Raw genomic sequence first — 18097 nt, 5'->3', positions numbered from 1 at the left:
AAACCACCCTCTGCCCCCTGCATCCAGCTCCTCCTTACCTTGCCCTAATTTTGGTTAGAATATAAACTCCCTGAGGGCAAGGGTCTTTATTTTGCTCCCTGACATGTCCAGACCACATGGCATGTGCTCAATAAGTATTTGCTGGAGATGAAAACAAAGTTATTTTTTTTCTTTTTTTAACGTTTATTTATTTTTGAGATAGAGGGAGACAGAGTGCGAGTGGGGGAGGGGCAGAGAGAGAGGGAGACACAGAATCCGAAACAAGCTCCAGGCTCCGAGCTGTCCGCACAGAGCCCGATGCGGGGCTCGAACCCACGAACCGTAAGATCATGACCTGGAGCTAAAGTCGGACACCTAACCCACTGAGCTACCCAGGTGCCCCTGAGTAAATCATTGGTTTGTGGAAACTGTCATTTCCTAGAATTTTATGCTAGGAAAATTTCATCAATTTTTAATTTGGGATTTAGGATATTTGGGAAAGAGATTGACCCAGTTTACCTTTGTCTAACAAAGAAAAGAATTGCAGAACAAGTTGTTTGCAAATAATATTACTAAGGAACAGACAACTTAAGAGAATCAATGCTTTTATATTACCATTTAATAAAGATAATACTAGAGAAGGCCCTTTTATTTTCTTAAAAATTTTTTTAAGTTTATTTATTCATTTTGAGAGAGACAGAAACACAAGACCATGACCTGAACGGAAACCAAGAGTCAGATGCTTAATCAACTGAGCCACCCAGGTGTCCCACGCCCATTTATTTTAAAACTATGTATTTTGGGGGCACCTGGGTGGCTCAGTCGGTTGGGCGTCCGACTTCGGCTCAGGTCATGATCTCGCAGTTTGTGAGTTCGAGCCCTGCTGACGGCTCTGAGCCTGGAGCCTGCTTTGGATTCTGTGTCTCCCTCTCTCTCTGCCCCCTTCCCCACTCATGCTCTCTCTCTCTGTCTCTTAAAAATGAATAAACGTTAAAAAAAATTTTTTTTAAACTATCTATTTTGTATGTATATATACGTATGTTAACCAGAGGCCATTCTTTACCATTTACTAAACTAGCTTGGGATTGGAAGGGCTCCAATCCTGCTTCCCCCCTCCTGCTGCGCCCAGAGACAGACACCATAGGTGCAGGTCCAAACGAAGGAGGGTTAAGGTGCAGAGGCAGCATGGTGGAAAACAGTTCACATTGTACTCCTTGAGCAGTACTCCTGCCCAAAGTAGCCTCTATTAGGAGAATTGTGAGTGCTTTTGAGAGCCTACGTTCAGTTTCTGTACAATACTTGGAAGGATTCGAATCTATTTCTTGCCAAATATTTCTAACTTTCACTGATTTTGTAACTTCCACCTCCCCCCTCCGCATTTTCGTTTTTATTTATCACTTACATAGCCCTTAGCAGCTGAAGATCCCATTCTAATTGCTTAACAATTATTAGCTCATTTACTCCTCCTGGGGGCTGTTATAATCTCCATTCTTTTTTTTTTAATTTTTTTAATGTTTATTTATTTTTGACAGAGAGAGAGAGACACAGAGTGTGAGTGGGAGATGGGGCAGAGAGAGAGAGAGTGAGAGAGAGAGAGACGCAGAATCCAAAGCAGGCTCCAGGCTCTGAGCTGTCAGCACAGAGCCTGCCGTGGGGCTCGAACTCGTGAACCGCGAGATCATGACCTGAGCCAAAGTGGGACGTAACCGACTGAGCCACCCAGGTGCCCCTACTCTCCATTCTCTATATATGGATTTGTATGTAGAAGGGTGTGTCTAACCAGCTCGGACTGTTACAGATTCCATAGACTGCCTTAAACAACAAATATTTATTCTCCCAGTCCTGGAGGCTGGGAAGTCCAAGATCGAGGTGCCAGTAAGTCTCATGTCTGATGAGGATCTGCTTTCCGGTCTGCAGATGGCTATTTTCTGTATCTTCACATGACAGAGTTCAGACAGAGGTAAGCTCTTTTGCGTCTTTAAGGATTCTAATCCTCTCCTAAATCACCTCCCAAAGGCCCTACCTCCAAATATCACTATAGTGCAGAGTAAGCTTCGACACACGAATTTAGGGGGGACACATTCGGTCCATAGCAGTTTGTGTGTGTGTGTGTGTGTGTGTGTGTGTGCATGTACCCACACATCTACATTTATTGGACACCCTACTATGTGTGGGATTTCCATTCATTGCGTCATTTAATCCTCAAAAGGATCCAGTACAGCTATGGTCCCCAGTTTACAGACCTGGATGTTGAGGGAGAGAGAAGTCACATGTTTTGGCAGGGGTGAGGGAAAGAACTGATTGCAGAACTGAAGTTCTTAGTTTTGAATTTAAGGAATGGAGACGTCTGTCAGCCAGCAATAATCGCCATAATGACGAAGTGAAACAATGCAGATAAACTGCCAAACAGGGAAACTGGTACATAGTAGAAGCCTAATACATGTTTTTCAAATCTGAATGTCTGTTTACTCTACAGGGAGCATCTTTGAGAAGGTTGACTGGGTTTAATCAAGAATTGGCACAGATAATCCGTCGTCCTAAAAGCAAAAGGTTTTCTATAGAAATTTTCAAATACCTTTATCTCCTATAATTTTGGACAGACTCTTCCTTCTCTTTGGCCATCCTGTACACACACACACACGCACACGCACACATACACCCTGTTCTCTCTGCCTCAAATACAAGGCAGAGAGTGCAAGGAGACTAGGCAGCTTCCAGTGAGTCTGTGGCCACGGCATCATGTACGGCTTCACCTGCAGGTGGACGTGACCCAGAGTAAACCCACCCCGGTGAAACCGGTTTGTGGGTACGTCGCTCCCCCTTCTTTATACATGGTTGTCAGTTTGCTGGAACTATTTTATCAGCCATATTGTTTCCATGTCTTCTTTTGTAAGCCTCCTCCAACATTTTCTGGAAGCAGGCACAGCATGAAGGCAGAAGAGAAAACTGCTTATGTACGTGGTATCACAAGGGAGGGAAGAGCGAGGGGGAGGTCTCAGAGGCTTGTCTCCAAGTTATGGCTCCCAGCTGGTGCATCCGGATCCCCTGGAGGTTGTGCTTGGCAAGAGGCGGCTGTCCAGGTGCCCCCCAAGACCCGCCACATTCGTTAGGGGGACGATTCTCAAGTCTAACACACCCTTTTAAAATAACAGATATTTTGTAACAGCCTTTTAGTATCTTGAAATGAAATTGGTCATAACACAATCTACCTACCTACAGAATTTGGAAACTTCAATATGATCTCCTAATATTAATAACAATAGGAAGTGATTATATCATTCTTCTATCCACAACTTTCATCACACCCAGAGAGAAGCCAAAGGATCTGTACTACCCTGCACAATCTGGTCTCCTGTTTCCTCTCGGAACTCATATCTTACCTCTCTACCACTGAAGCGTACTTCTCAAGCCACATGGGTCTCCTCACTGTCTCTTAAACAGCCTAGATACAGAACCTTCTCAGGGCCTTTGTGCCGCCTTTCCTCCATGCCCGAAACACTTCCTCCGATGTCTACTGGGCTGACTCCTTCACTTCCTTTAAGCCTGTTCTCAGGAAAGCTCTTCCTTCAACGTACACAGTAAATGGCATTCCTGGATACATTGGTTTAGAACAAAACCGTGCAAAACAAACAAAAAAAACACCTTCATGCTTAGATGTCAACAGTTTGACTCTAGATCAGAAAATAACTTTTTTTGTGGTCTTTCAAAAGTCACATGTGAAGGGCATTGTTCTTTTTTTAAATGTTTATTTATCTTAGAGAGAGAGAGCACGAGCAGGGGAGGAACAGAGAGAGAGGGAGACACAGATTCTGAAGCAGTCTCCAGGCTCTGAGTTGTCAGCACAGAGCCCAACGCAGAGGCTCGAACCCACAAACCGTGAGATCATGACCTGACCTGAGGTCAGGTGCTTAACCAACTGAGCCACTCAGGGGCCCTGGGAAATGTTCTTTTTGTCATGCACTGCAAGACATCTGGTATACTTGGCCCCACCCACTAAGTATCTGGAGTGTTCTCTAATTGTAACAATCCCAAAATGCCCCCATAGATTTCCAAAATGTGATATTGAGGACCACTCAGTCACACGCCTTTTTTTTTTTAATTCATTTATTTATTTTTGAGGGGGGTGGGGGTGGGGCACGAGCTGGGGAGGGGTTGAGAGAGGGAGGGAGACACAGAATCCGAAGCAGGCTCCAGGCTCTGAGCTGTCAGCACGGAGCCTGACGCGGGGCTCGAACCCGCAAACCGTGAGATCATGACTTGAACTGAAGTTGGATGCTTAACTGAGCCACCCAGGTGCCCCTACACGCCTTCTGTTATTTCAAATAACAAAAATTAAAGCCCCATTGGCTCAATAAAATAATATTGATTGCCTCCAGGTGTACATCATCTTCAGGGAAGGCTTCGTCAAGGATCACGTGATTCAGCCAGGCCCTCAATTCTACCGTTTCTCACAGCTCTGTGTTTCTTAAATTTCGGTTCCACCCACCCAGCATTCTCAGCAGTATGTCCTTGAGGCTTCATCCTGACCCAAGGGCCCCAGGCCTGTCTCCACCCCTGAACCAAGCATCTGGCTTAAAAAGTGCCCGTAATCACAGCCCACTCCCGGAGCTGGGCCAGAGGTCATTCTGCGCAACCCTCAGGATACATCCCGTAAGTTTCATCCATTAAATTGTACGCTTCGCTGGTTTTTAATGTATTCACAGTGTCGCGTGATCATCACCATAATCTAATTTTATAACATTTACAAGAAAGTTTGTAACTGTTAGCAGTCGTTTCTCATACAACCCTACCCTCAGCCCCAGGTAGTCATTAATCTTTCTGTCTCTCTATATTTACCTGTCCTAGATATTTCATATAAATGGAATCATACAGGGGCACCTGGGTGGCTCAGTCGGTGAAATGTCCGACTTCGGCTCCGGTCATGATCTCATAGTTTGTGAGTTCGAGCTCTGCATGGGGCTCTGTGCTGACAGCTCAGAGCCTGAAGCCCGCTTTGGATTCTGTGTCTCCCTTCCTCTCTGCTCCTCCCCTGCTCACGCTGTCTCTCTCTCTCCTTCAAAAATGAATATTCAAAATAATTAAAAAAAAATTTTTTTAACGTTTTTATTTATTTTTGAGACAGAGAGAGAGCACGAACAGGGGAGGGTCAGAGAGAGGGAGACACAGAATCTGAAACAGGCTCCAGGCTCTGAGCTGTCAGCACAGAGCCCGATGCGGGGCTCGAACTCACGGACCGTGAGATCATGACCTGAGCCGAAGTCGGACGCTTAACCGACCAAGCCACCCAGGTGCCCCTATTCAAAATAATTTTAAAAAATAAACGGAATCATACAACATGTGGCCCTTTCTGTCTTGCTTCTTAGCCTCATGTTTTCAAGGTTCCCCCGTGTTGTAGCAGGGGGTCAGCGTTTCATCCCTTTTTACGACTAATGGTCCACTGTATGGCTAGCCCCATCTTGTTATCCACTTGTCAATTTGTTTGATATAGACTTTTGTGTGAATGTAGGTTTTTATTTCTCTTGCTTTAATACCGAAAAGTAGAATTGCTGGGTCATATGGTAACTTTATGCCTTATATTTTGAGGAACTAACAAAAACTGTTTTCTAAGGTGGCTGCATCATTGTGCATGGTCACCGGCAGCGGGCAAGGGTTCTAACTCCTCCGAATCTTCCACTGTCCTTGTTGTCATCTTTTTCTTCTTTTTTTTATTAAGGAAGTTTTTTAATGTTTATTTATCTTTGCGAGGAAGAGAGAGAGACAGAGACAGAGTGAGGGCGGGGAGGGGCAGAGAGAGAGAGGGAGACACAGAATCCGAAGCAGGCTCCAGGCTCTTGAGTTGTCAGCACAGAGTCCGACGCGGGGCTCGAACACACGCGCCGCGAGGGTGGGGATATAATATTTTATGCAGAACAGGCAGCATACTCCACAATTTTGCTTTGACTAGTTGTATGTGGACGGCTGGATTGGAAAGATAGCTCATTTTAAAGATGTCTTAACCCGTGCGATTCTTCAGCCAGCATTTAGGATTCAGTTGGACAAAGCCTCTCGTTATCTTAGTTCAGAAATCTTTTGGGGGCCCCAAAAGGGAGTGGCTTATGAAAGCGACTTGGAAAAAGAAAATTACCATGTATCTTTCTCTTCTTTTCTTGAAAAACATTCTCACCCCAAATCCACGCATGTTTTTCACACAACTGTCACCTATACAGTGTTACTTAGTGAAGTAAGTTTTCTATATTGGTGGCTCAGTCGGTCAAGCATCTGCCCTCCGCTCAGGTCATGATCTCACGGTATGTGGGTTGGAGCCCAGAGTCGGGCTCTGTGCTGACAGCTCAGAGCCTGGAGCCTGCTTTGGATTTTGTGTCTCCCTCTCTCTCTGCCCCTCCCCACTCATGCTGTCTCTCTTTCAAAAATAAACAAACATTTAAAAAAATAACTTTTCTATCTCTTCTCTGCATCTGAGTGAATACTGCTCACAGCTCAGTATTATTAGAAGAAAAATCTTAAGAGAGCAATTGAAAAAATGCATTTGTTGGCAGCAATTTCTATCTTTGAATGCACAGTAAGTTCTGAGCTAATCAGCTATGGGAAGAAAAACCTTTGTGATAAATAATGTATTTGATAATGAGCGGGAGAAAAAAAGGTTTTCAGTGGAGTTCAGGGAAGGGCATCCTCGTATCATGGGTGGATACGGAGGCAAAAGATCCATAATTGTTTTTCTCATTCTCTCCATGTCAGTCTATGGCAGATCTTTCCAGACCTTTCTTGAATGCCAGCTTTCAAGAGGGCTTAGCTCTCAGGCTCCATGGCACCAGATGATCTACTTAATCTCATTTCATCTTTTTATTTAAACACTTTTTAAAGTGTTTATTGACTTTTAAGAGAGAGACAGAGAGAGTGCGAGTGGGGGAGGTGCAGAGAGAGAGAGAGAGACACAGAATCTGAAGCAGGCTCCAGGCTCTGAGTTGTCAGCACAGAGCCCGACACGGGGCTGGAACCCACAAACCACGAGATGATGACCTGAGCTGAAGTCTGACGCGCAATCGACTGAGCCACCCAGGTGCCCCTCGTTTTGTCTTTTTAAACTCCACAGATAGGCAGGTATGCGGATGCCTATTTTACGTAAGAATAAACTGACATTCGGAAAGGTTATATAACTCCGCAGGGTCCCAAAGATTAGCCAGTGCCAGAGTCAATGCAAGTCCAAATAAAAATAGTAATAACCAGGTATTTCATTAGATAAGTCTAAAATACTCTGGAGAACAAACCGCTTTCAACTCCTTCAGCATCTGGCTTTCTGGCGACCTAGACTCTGAGAGGAGCTTCAGCTTCCGGTTTTTGACCAAGTAAAGCATCTATCCCGTAGGAATATTAAGGCATCCATTAACTTTTTCCCTCCCCATTATCCCGTCTGTCCCTGAAGACAAGCTGGGTGTTTGGCAAGTGCAAGATAGTAAATTATTGCTCCCACAGTGCCAATCTGTAGATAAGGGAATAATTAATGCATTCCTCAAAGCAGATGGATTTCAGAGGAATTCAAATCCTGCTCCGGGGGCAGCATCAGTTTGTGCTGGAGTCTGGTGAACTGGACTTTGTAAATTCTGACCTGATTCTTTTCCTGCCCTGTTTTCTTCCTCCCTTCCTCCTCGCTCCAGGTCGCCCGTTTGCTTCAACTTTTCTTCCCCTTATTAAGACTGCTGCGTAGAAAACGCCAGGAGGCTAGGGACGGCACAGAACGTGGGGAGTGAAGAAGGGGGAAAAGGAACATTACGAAAAGGAAATGCTCTGTCCTCTGAATGGGCAGCGCTCTGGTCTGCGCGTTGTAACGATTGCTCCTCGGCCTTGTGGTTCACGGGCGAGCAGAGCAACACTGTAGGGATCTGTTTACATCCACCCTCTCACTCTCGAGGGCTGCGGGTTCCTCAAAGGCCGGCCTCCAGGTCGATTCCCTGGGATGTGTCCAGGGCTCAGCGCGGCGCCTGGCGCCCGGCAGCTGTCCCTAGACGTCGGGTGGGTGAAGGAAAGGTGGGCCGGAAAGGGAAGGCCAGCGGGAGTGCAGGGCGAGCCTGGAGGAGGAGGGGGAGGAGAACGGGGCTGTGCGGAACCCACGGGGGAGAATCCGAAAGTAGGAGTGCGATGGAGAGGGAGATGGAAAAGGGGACGTCCCAACGGCTGAAACTGGGACGGAGGGACGGGGTCAGGGAGGGCCCGCGTCGGGGCCACCGGAGCGAAGCGGGGCGAGCCGAGAGGGTGAGGGCGAGACAAAGAGCGGCGGGCGAGGCCGGCCGTGGGAAGGGACGGGAAGAAGTGGCCGCGAGGGCGGGCGGCCGCCGAGCCGGGGGCGCGGGGCTGGGGAGGGGCGCGCCGGGGCGGGGAGGGGGGGCGGGGAGGGGCGGCGGCGCGGGCGCGGGGGGCCGCGGGGGGCCGCGGGGGGCGGGGCGGCGCGGCGGAGGAGGGGCGGGGGCGCCGCAAAGTTACTTGGCCTGCGCCCGCCCGGGTCCGCGTGCTGGTGGCGGGGCGGCGGGAGGAGCGAAGCGGGGCTCGGCGGCCTGAAACCCGAAACCTCCAGTCCGCGAGCGCGGCCGGGAGGAAGGAAGCGGCGGCGGCGGCGGCGGCGGCCGCCGAGGCGGGAGGCGGCCGGGCCGGGCCCTGAGCGGCGGCGGAGGCGGCGCGGTGAGCCCGGCGCGGGGCGCGGGGCGGCGGGGCGGCGGGGCGGGCGGGCCCGAGCGGGACTGAGTTCCGGGCGGGGCGGGCGGGCACGCGCGCGCGCGCGCGCGGGGGCGCGACGGGGAGGGTCTCTACGCCCCTTTCCCCACGCCTCCCCGCCCCCACGGCGCTCTCCTTTCTCCGCGCCCCCCCCCCCCTCCCCGGCGGGTGGGAGCTGTGCTCCCGGCCGCGCTCCGCCAGCGGGTGGGGAGCCGGAGCTCTTTGTGGGAAGATCTTGGGGGCGCGTCCCTGCCCTGCGGCCGGGGGCTTCGGACTGGCTCTGCTCCCGGCCCGCCCCTTTTCTGCAGCGCCGCCCGCAGCCCCCTGGTACGACCCCCTGGAGGGGAGGGCATCAGTGCGTGCCCGGGACCCGGCCCGGAGGGGCTCCAGGCGGCGGGCTCACTCCTCCCTCGGGGATAGGCGTGGGGGGCTAAGCGGCGTCGTCCCCCTTTTGGAATCCGTGAGGACCAGGTGAGTCCCACCCTCCCAGTCGGGCTCAGGGCGCTGTGTCCCCGAGCCTGGGCGGGAGGCGCGCTCAGAAGTCGCCGGGCCGACCCTGGAGCGGCGCGATGGGCGCCTCCGCCGCCCCCACATCTGCCAGAGCGAGAGTCGGTTAGCTTTGGGGGGACTTGGCCAGCCTCCTGGGCCAGACCTCAGCCCCGTGCAACCTCTTGACAAAGGCGTGGGAGATGAGAATGTCCGTTGGGGAACTGGGATGCTCTGGTGCGCTCCCGAGAGGTCTGCTTTCCAGTAACCACACGGCCGTGCGTTGGCATGACTTTGTATCGCATCTCTGTGGCTATTTTTGTTCGCTCTTGTACCTTTCATCCGTTTTTGCGAAGTGCTTTCCAAAGAAGGTCATTTGATCTTCCTCCCTGTGAAGTCGGGAGGTGGGGTGGTTTTGGAGGGAAAGGACCTCAGTGCCTTGATGTGTCCAATGGGGATGATGGTAACGACAGGCACGCCTATCTCAGCGTGTTCCTGGCTGGGGAGGACATCACCGGGCCTCCTCCCCAGCCCGCAGCGACCAGTTCAGTCCAGCCTTCCTCCCTGTCCCTGAAAATGAGCTGCCGGGGGCTACTGCATGGGGAAAAAGTGACTTTCCCTTACTGCAGCCATGAGACAGGTGAGGAGAGGCATTTCCCAGAGCTCAAGGCAGAAAGAGGAGGCAGGAGGGACCTCAGATCAGACAGCCACGGGCTCTTCATCCACCTTTCTTTAAAACTGGGATTTGTGTCACCCCTTTCTGTCACTTCTCCCACAGCTCCCCTCTTGTTCTAGTCCACACCTATCTTATTTTGTAGTTGTAAGCTGTTTATAAGCACGATCGTATACACTTTTTAAAAATTTCATTCACTTAACAGCCCTGTGAAGTGCTATCAGCCCATTTTATAGGTGGAGAAACAGACTCAAGAGAGCTAAGTACTTGGCCCAGCAACAAGGAGCCGGAATCAAACTCAGGTTTTTTGACTTGGCAGTACTTTTAATGTCGACTCCGTCATCCAGGTGGGTCCTCGAACTCAGGACTTCTCCCTGTCCCAAAGCTCCACCGCCACGGCGAGGAGATTAGGGACCCCCTCAAAGAGAGACCCGCTTGGCATTTTAGGAGCTAAATCCACGACCTCATGTACTCATATCCTTCTCTTTGCGTTGCAGCCCTGCATGGTGGGAGTATCAGAGACGAAGGAGGACCGTGTCGTCAGAGGGGTTGAGCTCTTTGTTTGGGTTCCGTGAAAGACAGCATGGGCTGAACTGGAACTGACCTACATGTCCGCCAAAGGAGGTACGGTTCTGTAGTGTAAACTCTGCTGCGGGCTGGGCCAGTCAGGAGGCCTGCCTGTAGAGGAGGGCAGGCAGGCAGGTGGGCTGGTGGGGGGCACGCCTCCCTGTGAAGAGACAGCTCCAGCCCCTTGTTGCTTGACCTGAATTTGGGGGAGGAAGCTGTAAATTGTTACGGAAAAGGATCTCATGTTTTTAAAGCTAGTAACGAATTCAAACCCCTTTTCAAAATACGCAGGGCAAGCAGATTATAGGTGCCGGCTGGTGTTTGCCTGCAGACTGCCAGCCGACAGCTTCTGGGTTGGACCTTAGGAAGAAGTTGCTGTCATTCTAAGAAGCGATGAAGCGTGGCTGGAGTGGGGGGGGGTGGTGGGGGGGCTGTCTTCTAGCTGTTTTCCTTTGAGAATCAAAAAAAGAAACGACAACAGAACTGGAGGTAGCCAGCAGGGCTGGCTGGAGTTTGGAGGGAGGACTGACTTAATGACTCAGCCCCTCATTCGTTCAGCCAGTGTCAGTCTCCTTGGAGTCTAGTCTTACGCCAAGAGAATGCTTGCAACTTGCTCGCTACCTGTTTCTGTGGCCAGTTATGGGCGCAGCAGGCCTTCAGGGCAGATGCGTTCGGGGAAGCTGGGAGCCTAAAGGAAGGCGTTTTCTCTGTGATGGGGGGTAAGACATGAAGGGGGCACGTTTGGTGGTGTGTGTGTTTTTCACTCAAGTGACCGGTGAGAGAGCCCTGTATCCAGAGCACAATCTGAAGTCAGCCTGCCACTTACAAACCGGCGTCCCTGGGTGAATAATAGAAAGCATATCGGGGCGCCTGGGTGGCTCGGTCGGTTGAGCGTCCGACTTCGGCTCAGGTCACGATCTCGCAGTCCGTGAGTTCGAGCCCCGCGTCGGGCTCTGGGCTGATGGCTCAGAGCCTGGAGCCTGCTTCCGATTCTGTGTCTCCCTCTCTCTCTGCCCCTCCCCCGTTCATGCTCTGTCTGTCTTTATCTCAAAAATAAATAAAAACGTTAAAAAAAATTTTTTTTAAAAATAGAGAGCATATCTAGAGTGTGGTAGCTTTTTCATAAACATGAGTCATTATGAAAGATTTTTTAAAATATAGATGTGTATAGGAAAATAAAATACAGGACGTGTATAGGAAAATAAAGTTCCCTCCACTCCCTCTCCTCACCTCAGAGGTAACCACCGCAAATGTATTATTTTCTAGGCCTTCTTCAGGGCCTAAGTATATGCCCCCCGAGTCTGGAAATCCGGGTGAATATGCAATACATTGTTTATTGATACTTATATATTTTTTTAAGTTTATTTATTTTGAGAGACAGAGAGCAGGAGAGACGGAGAGGGAGAGAGAATCCCAGGCGGGCTCGAGGCAGGGATCGAACTCATGAACTGTGAGACCGTGGCCTGAGCCGAACCGAGAGTCAGACGCTTAACTGACTGAGCTACCCAGGCACCCTCCACCCATGTCTGTCCCCGAGTGCAGTGTGAGCCCCCCCGCTCCCCCCCCCCCCCCCGCCCCACTTCCTGGAGGGAGCTCGGCCCTTCCCGGCTGGGTCCCGGGCACGCACCGGGGGTTGTACAAGGGGGCTGCGGGCAGCGCTGGAGAAATGGGTCCAGCGGGGAGAAGGGCCTGTCCAAAGCCTCTGGCCGCAGGGCAGGGATGCACCCCCAAGATCTGGTGTACACGGGAGTATTTCTGGATAAAACCTATTCCTACAAGTGAAGCTGGTGAAGGTATGTTACTTTAAACATTTATTTAAGCAAAATTCCCTTTGTTTATTGGGATCTGGAGATGGTGCAGACAAGAGATTGAATTTATTTACTAACTTTTAGGTTTACTCGTTTGGGGATGGGTAGTATTTGGGGTACTGTATTTGGGGATAGGTAGTATTTCTAAAGCACGACATTCGGGGAGCCTGGGTGGCTCAGTCGGTTAAGCGTCCGACTTCAGCCAGGTCACGATCTCACGGTCCGTGAGTTCGAGCCCCGCGTCAGGCTCTGGGCTGATGGCTCGGAGCCCGGAGCCTGTTTCCGATTCTGTGTCTCCCTCTCTCTCTGACCCTCCCCCGTTCATGCTCTGTCTCTCTCTGTCCCAAAAATAAAATAAAAAACGTTGAAAAAAAAAATTAAAAAACAAAACAAAACAATAAAGCACGACATTCAAAGGGTATAAAAGGGTAGTATCTCTGTCCTATCTCAGCCCTCTCTTTCCCTATTTTGGATATAATGAATTTTGCCAGTTTTTGTGTATTCATCTAGAGTTAGCCTATGCATCTGTAGGCAAATAAAATGTGTCTTGTGTTTTCTCCCTCTAAAAGAAAAAAATACGGTAGCATACAATATACCCTATTCTGCTTACGGTCTTAAAACAAAGCAAAACAAAACCTATGTCTTCGAGATCATTCCATACCAAAGTTCTGTGCATTTTAGGTTTTCCCAAGCTTACACTGAAAAAAAGCTTAGTCAATTTACACTCCTTCAAACTGCCCATGAAATCCTTTTCAGTTTTTCTGTTGAATTGTTTGTGATCTCATCAGTTTTTGAGGCTGTCTCTAAATCCTGGACTTTCTTTTCTTGTTAATAAATCAGATATTTTGCCTTTTATGTTTTCCTCCCTAGCTTTATGTAACTGTACCTTTGTGCAGAAGTGATGACTTTTTACATGATTGGGTCTGAATCACTTTTCTGTGACCCCCCCCCACCAAGTTTTTTGTTTTGCTTAGGAAGTCCTCTCCAATCGCAAGACTAACTTCTTACGTTTTCTCTTTCCTCTCTGTTCTCTTTGCTTTTTTTTTTTTTCTCATTTAACACTATTTTAAAGTATTGTGTCTTCCCTATTCCCTTTTTCTCAGGTTCCCTCCTCACTGACACCAGGGAAGACAGGGTTTGAATTTGCCTGTGAGCCTCGTTAGCCAATGTGGCATCCCTCTTGTCTTTCGTTTTTAGAGGGATCATTTTCCTCGAGCGTTAAGGACGAGCTCTTCACTAGGCGGGGGAAGAGGGAGAGCTCTTCACTAGGCAGGGGAAGAGGGAGAATGGGCATTCCGACAGCGGACACGTTTCCGTGCAAAATCAGGGGAGCGAGGTACAGCAGTGGGTATATTTGGAGAACCGTGAGCGAGCGATTCAGGAGGGCCGCAGTGGAGGGCGTGTCCGTGATACGTTCTGCAGGTGGCCCAGCCTGGCATGGCGTGACCAGGCTGGTTAGGAGTCAGCCGGTCCAGCAACGCTGGAGGGTGGGAAGGAGATGAGATAGAAATGTCCGGTAGTCATCGAGGGCAAAGATAGCGAGGCCCTGGGCCGGGGTAATGACAGTGGCCGATGAAGTTGTGAGTCAGAATTTAGGGAGGCACTACGTGTCCGTGACGGGGAACGGAAGTGACCAGCACGCGTTGCTTTACATACGGCATCTCACTGACACCTAGCAAGCCCGTATGAAAGAAGATCCAAGGCTCAGAAATGTTCACGAATCTCCCCCAGGTCCCGTGGCTCGTGTCAGTCGGGGCCTTAGCCCCATCAGGATTACCTAGCAAGAGTACTCTCCGATGCCCTGGGTTTCTGTCTTGAGTGCTTGGGGCGGGTGGTGATGTTTTTTCTAGGATAGTGAAAAACACGAGGAATAGCATATGGAGGTGGTAGAAACAGTAGGAGCAGAGAGGACGAATTCCATTTTGCACATGTTCTTGCTGAGGTGCCTGGGTGTGGCAGGAAGGGAGTATGGGAGGAAAGTATGGGAGGAAACACCTACTAGGCGGGTGGATATGAATCTGGAGCTCTGAAGAGCGATATAGATGGAGATTTCGGAGTCATCCCTGTTTACGGGGGTATAGAGAGCGCGTACAGAGAGAGAGGAGGTCTCAGGCGGGACTCTTCCTTCTACAAGTGGTGGAAAATCCAGTTCACACTGGCTTAAGCAGAAAGGAAAGTTATTGGCTCACATCCCCAAAAAGCTCAAGAGTGGGGGCGCCTGGGTGACTCAGTTGGTCGAGCATCTGGCCCTTGATTTTGGCGCAGGTCATGATCCCGGGGTTGTGGGATTGAGCCCCGTGTCGGGCTCCCTGCCGAGCGTGGAGTCTGCTTCGGGTTCTGTGTCTTTCTCTGTCCTTCTCTGCCCTCAAAACAAACAAACAAACTTAAAAAAAGCTCCAGAGTGTATCTGACTTCAGGCCTGGGTTCCAGGTTCAAATGATTTCATCAGGACTCACTTTCTTACCTGCTCTGGTCTCAGGCTCCCCGCTCACGATGGCTAGGGGGTGATGCCAGTGCGAATCCCGCGGGAGAGGGGAGCTGTCTGTCTCCCAGCTACCCCACCACCAGGCCCGTACGTCTCACAGACCGAGTCATAAAGTGGGTCAGAGGGGTTTGGAATGTACTGATGGGCGAGGCATAAATCGTGTCACGTCCATGAAGACACATGAACTCCGGGTCTGGAAAGGGTGACTCTGCAGAGGAAACTCAGGGGCAACCCCCAGAGCAAAGGGAGCAGTTGATTTCCTCTGCAGACGGAGAAGGAGTGGCCCCTGGGCAGTAGTAGTGACACGGGTAGGGCGACTGCAGGTCAGTAAGCTTGGAAAGGAATAGAAGGAGGGAGAAGCAGGAGAGAGCGGCAGCGGGGGAGGGGGGCGTCTCAGAGGAAAATGACTTAGTCGAAGGCATCAGGTGCTGGGGGAGTTCAAGGAAGGACCCATTGGATTTGGCGAGGAGGTCATCCTTGTCCAAAGCAAGACAGTCATTTATTTTTATATTTTATTTTTATTTTTGAGACAGAGAGAGCATGAGTGGGGGAGGGGGAGAGAGAGAGAGAAAGAGAGAGAGAGAGAGAGACACAGACTCTGAAGCAGGCTCCAGGCTCTGAGCTGTCAGCACAGAGCCCAAGCAGGGCTCGAACTCCAGAATGGCGAGATCATGACCTAGGCAGAAGTCAGACGCTCAACTGACTGACTGAGCCACCCAGGCGCCCCAAGACAGTCATTTATGTTACACTTGACTGCGCCTGCCCTCTAGAGGATTCCTATTCCTGCCCGTCTCCTGCACTCCCCGCCCAGTCCCAGGACGGCCAGGAAGGGCAGAGGTGTGGTGAGGGCAGTCAGGACATCCGGGCTCTGCCAGTAATTACATATGTGACTGAGCTTTGGTTTCATCGTCTGTAAGATAACACGGCTGTGCCGGGTTGCTCCTGTGGCCGCTCCTAGCTCTGAAAGGTTGGAGATAAACGCATCTGCTCATTTCAGACCACTTCGTTACCATAACCCTTGTCCAAGCCTTCACCTGTTACCTGGGCTAACCGGTGTCCCTGCCTCTGTGCTCGCCCTACATCTGTTCTTTACCCTGTAGCAAGAGTGGTCCTTTAAAACAGGTCGGTCACATCCCTCCAGGGGCCTCCGTCACACATGGGCTCTCATCCATAGTCCTCACCACGGCCACGGAGTCCTCAGTAGTCTGCCCCTTACTGGGTAGTCTGCATGCCTTAAAGCTCATTCTGCCTCAGGGCCTTTGCACAGGCTCTTCCCTAGCCTGAAATTCCTTTGCACTGTTTTCTGTTCTGATCAGATGTCACCTGGAGAGACTTTCTGACTACCCACTCCCAGCCCAGTCACCCATTCCTTCTTCTTTCCCCTGGTAGCTTTCTTCATAGCACCTGGCACCATCTGGAATTATTTTGTATATTCATTGTCTGTTTGTTTACCGTTTGTGTCCCCTTCCCTGTGAAGCTCGCACAAAGCTATACCCCACACAAAGCTCCAGGAGAGGAGAGATTTTGGTACCTTGCTCCGTGCTGTGTCCCAGTGCTGTGTCCCAGCTTGGCACAGAGTAGGTATTCAGGAAACCTTCTTAGGGGTGGCTGAGTGAGGGCTGGGAAGGGGGAAGCAGGCAGTGCCCAGGAACCAGCAGCAGGATGGTAAGGGTGGGAGGGGACATCCTTTATTCAGCAGGGCTATCTGTGACGGCATGTGTCTCAGATATGGTCAGCAGAAAAAAAGGATTCAGAAATGATATTACTTTAAAACATGTAAAAATAGGGGCGCCTGGGTGGCTCGGTCAGTTCAGGGTCTGACTTCGGCTCAGGTCATGATCTTGCTGTTTCTGAGTTCGAGCCCCGCGTCGGGCTCTGTGCTACAGCTCGGAGCCCGGATCCTGCTTCGGGTTCGGTGTCTCCCTCTTTCTCTGCCCCTCCCCTGCTCACGCTCTGTCTCCCTCAAAAATAAGTAAACATCAAAAAATTTTTTTACACGTTCAGAAATAACATTCTCAATTTTAGCGGTATGAGTTTAGCTAGTGTGCTGGGCTCCGGGAGGATTACGAATAAAACAAATGATCGAGAGTAAAAACCAATTAACATGATACCATTGTTTCTCTTGTGATGGAAGTAATCTTACCCTTATTCCCTGCATAGTTTTCATCTCTTCTTCTTGGAGCGCATGCGCACACGCGTGTGTGTGTGTGCGTGCGTGTGTGTGTGTGTGTGTGTGTGTGTGTTTTAGGGAGAGAGTTGTTTTATTTTCCTTCGATCTGTTCGTCAAGTACATGCAGTAAACCCAAAGTACTGCGGTGGAACAGGATTTCTCAGGCTCCGTGCTGTCGACGTCTTGGGCTGGGCAATTCTTTGTTGTGGGGGCTACCCTCTGCATCAGGGGGTCTTTAGCAGTGTCCTTGGCCTTACATGCCAGAGCTGTCCCCTGAGATGTGACACCCAAAAATGTCCCTGGGCATTTCCAGAGACTCCTCCCTGGGGTGGGGGGGAGGCAGAGCGCCCTTCCTTTGAGAAACACTGATGTAAAATATTGGAGTAGTGATTGCGTTTGATTGTTACCTAGAGTCTTCTGTGTGGGCATTTTCAGACCTTCCCCAGGCATCCTGACACTCCCTTAAAAAATGAGATTTTCGGGGCGCCTGGGTGGCGCAGTCGGTTAAGCGTCCGACTTCAGCCAGGTCACGATCTCGCGGTCCGTGAGTTCGAGCCCCGCGTCAGGCTCTGGGCTGATGGCTCGGAGCCTGGAGCCTGTTTCCGATTCTGTGTCTCCCTCTCTCTCTGCCCCTCCCCCGTTCATGCTCTGTCTCTCTCTGTCCCAAAAATAAATAAAAAACGTTGAAAAAAAAATTAAAAAAAAAAAAAATGAGATTTTCTCTTTCAGGGTAGGGTGCTGTGCATGGAACCTCAGCTGAGGGCCCGCCACCCCGACTCAGCCGGGGCACTCGCATTGCTAGTCACTGAAGCGACTCCGGCTGGGTGGGAGCCCCCCCTCCTGCAGTGATGGAGCAGTCAGGTTCAAGTCCTGAAGCCCTGAGCACCGTCCCCGTGGAGCCCCAGCCATTTCCATTTGCAGTGCGTCCTTTGTCCTGTGTGTCATCCATTTAAGCGGTCAAGTGAAATGTCTTAGGCGGTCCTTAAAATTTGAAGGGGAGAGAAAAGAATGGAGTCTTCTTTTCGTATCTTAAGTAGCTTAAACATTTTTTAAGTTTTATTCCCTGACAGCCAGGACACTACCTGCTTTCACAGGTTTCCACGTACATTGCTTTTTCCTGGTACGAAATGACCCCCCAGTAAGTCCAGTGACTGTCCGTCACCACACACAGTTACTCACTATATTCCCTATGCTGCACATTACATCTCAGTGACTTACTTCTTCTG

The 18097-nt window shown here is 50.4% G+C and overlaps 1 protein-coding gene across 3 annotated transcripts in view; it reads left to right on the top strand.

The window, feature by feature from the left end:
- The first annotated feature begins 8922 nt into the window (after positions 1 to 8922).
- The window catches only part of GPR161 (G protein-coupled receptor 161), a 48252-nt gene continuing 39077 nt past the window's right edge, over positions 8923 to 18097 (top strand). Inside the window, exons 1-2 of one of the 3 annotated variants that reach the window (XM_042976206.1) lie at positions 8923 to 9153; positions 10339 to 10465. In XM_042976206.1, the coding sequence (XP_042832140.1) occupies positions 10450 to 10465 (16 nt within the window). In that variant the 5' untranslated portion in view covers positions 8923 to 9153; positions 10339 to 10449. Of the gene's footprint in view, positions 9154 to 9764; positions 10189 to 10338; positions 10466 to 18097 lie in introns of those variants that run through there. The other 2 variants (XM_042976205.1, XM_042976208.1) reach the window with 2 other exon arrangements.

Source organism: Panthera tigris, chromosome F3 (genome assembly GCF_018350195.1).
Source record: "Panthera tigris isolate Pti1 chromosome F3, P.tigris_Pti1_mat1.1, whole genome shotgun sequence".
NCBI classification, from domain to species: domain Eukaryota; kingdom Metazoa; phylum Chordata; class Mammalia; order Carnivora; family Felidae; genus Panthera; species Panthera tigris.
Note: the sequence above shows the minus strand (reverse complement) of the source record. Positions and strands in the feature narration are given on the sequence as shown.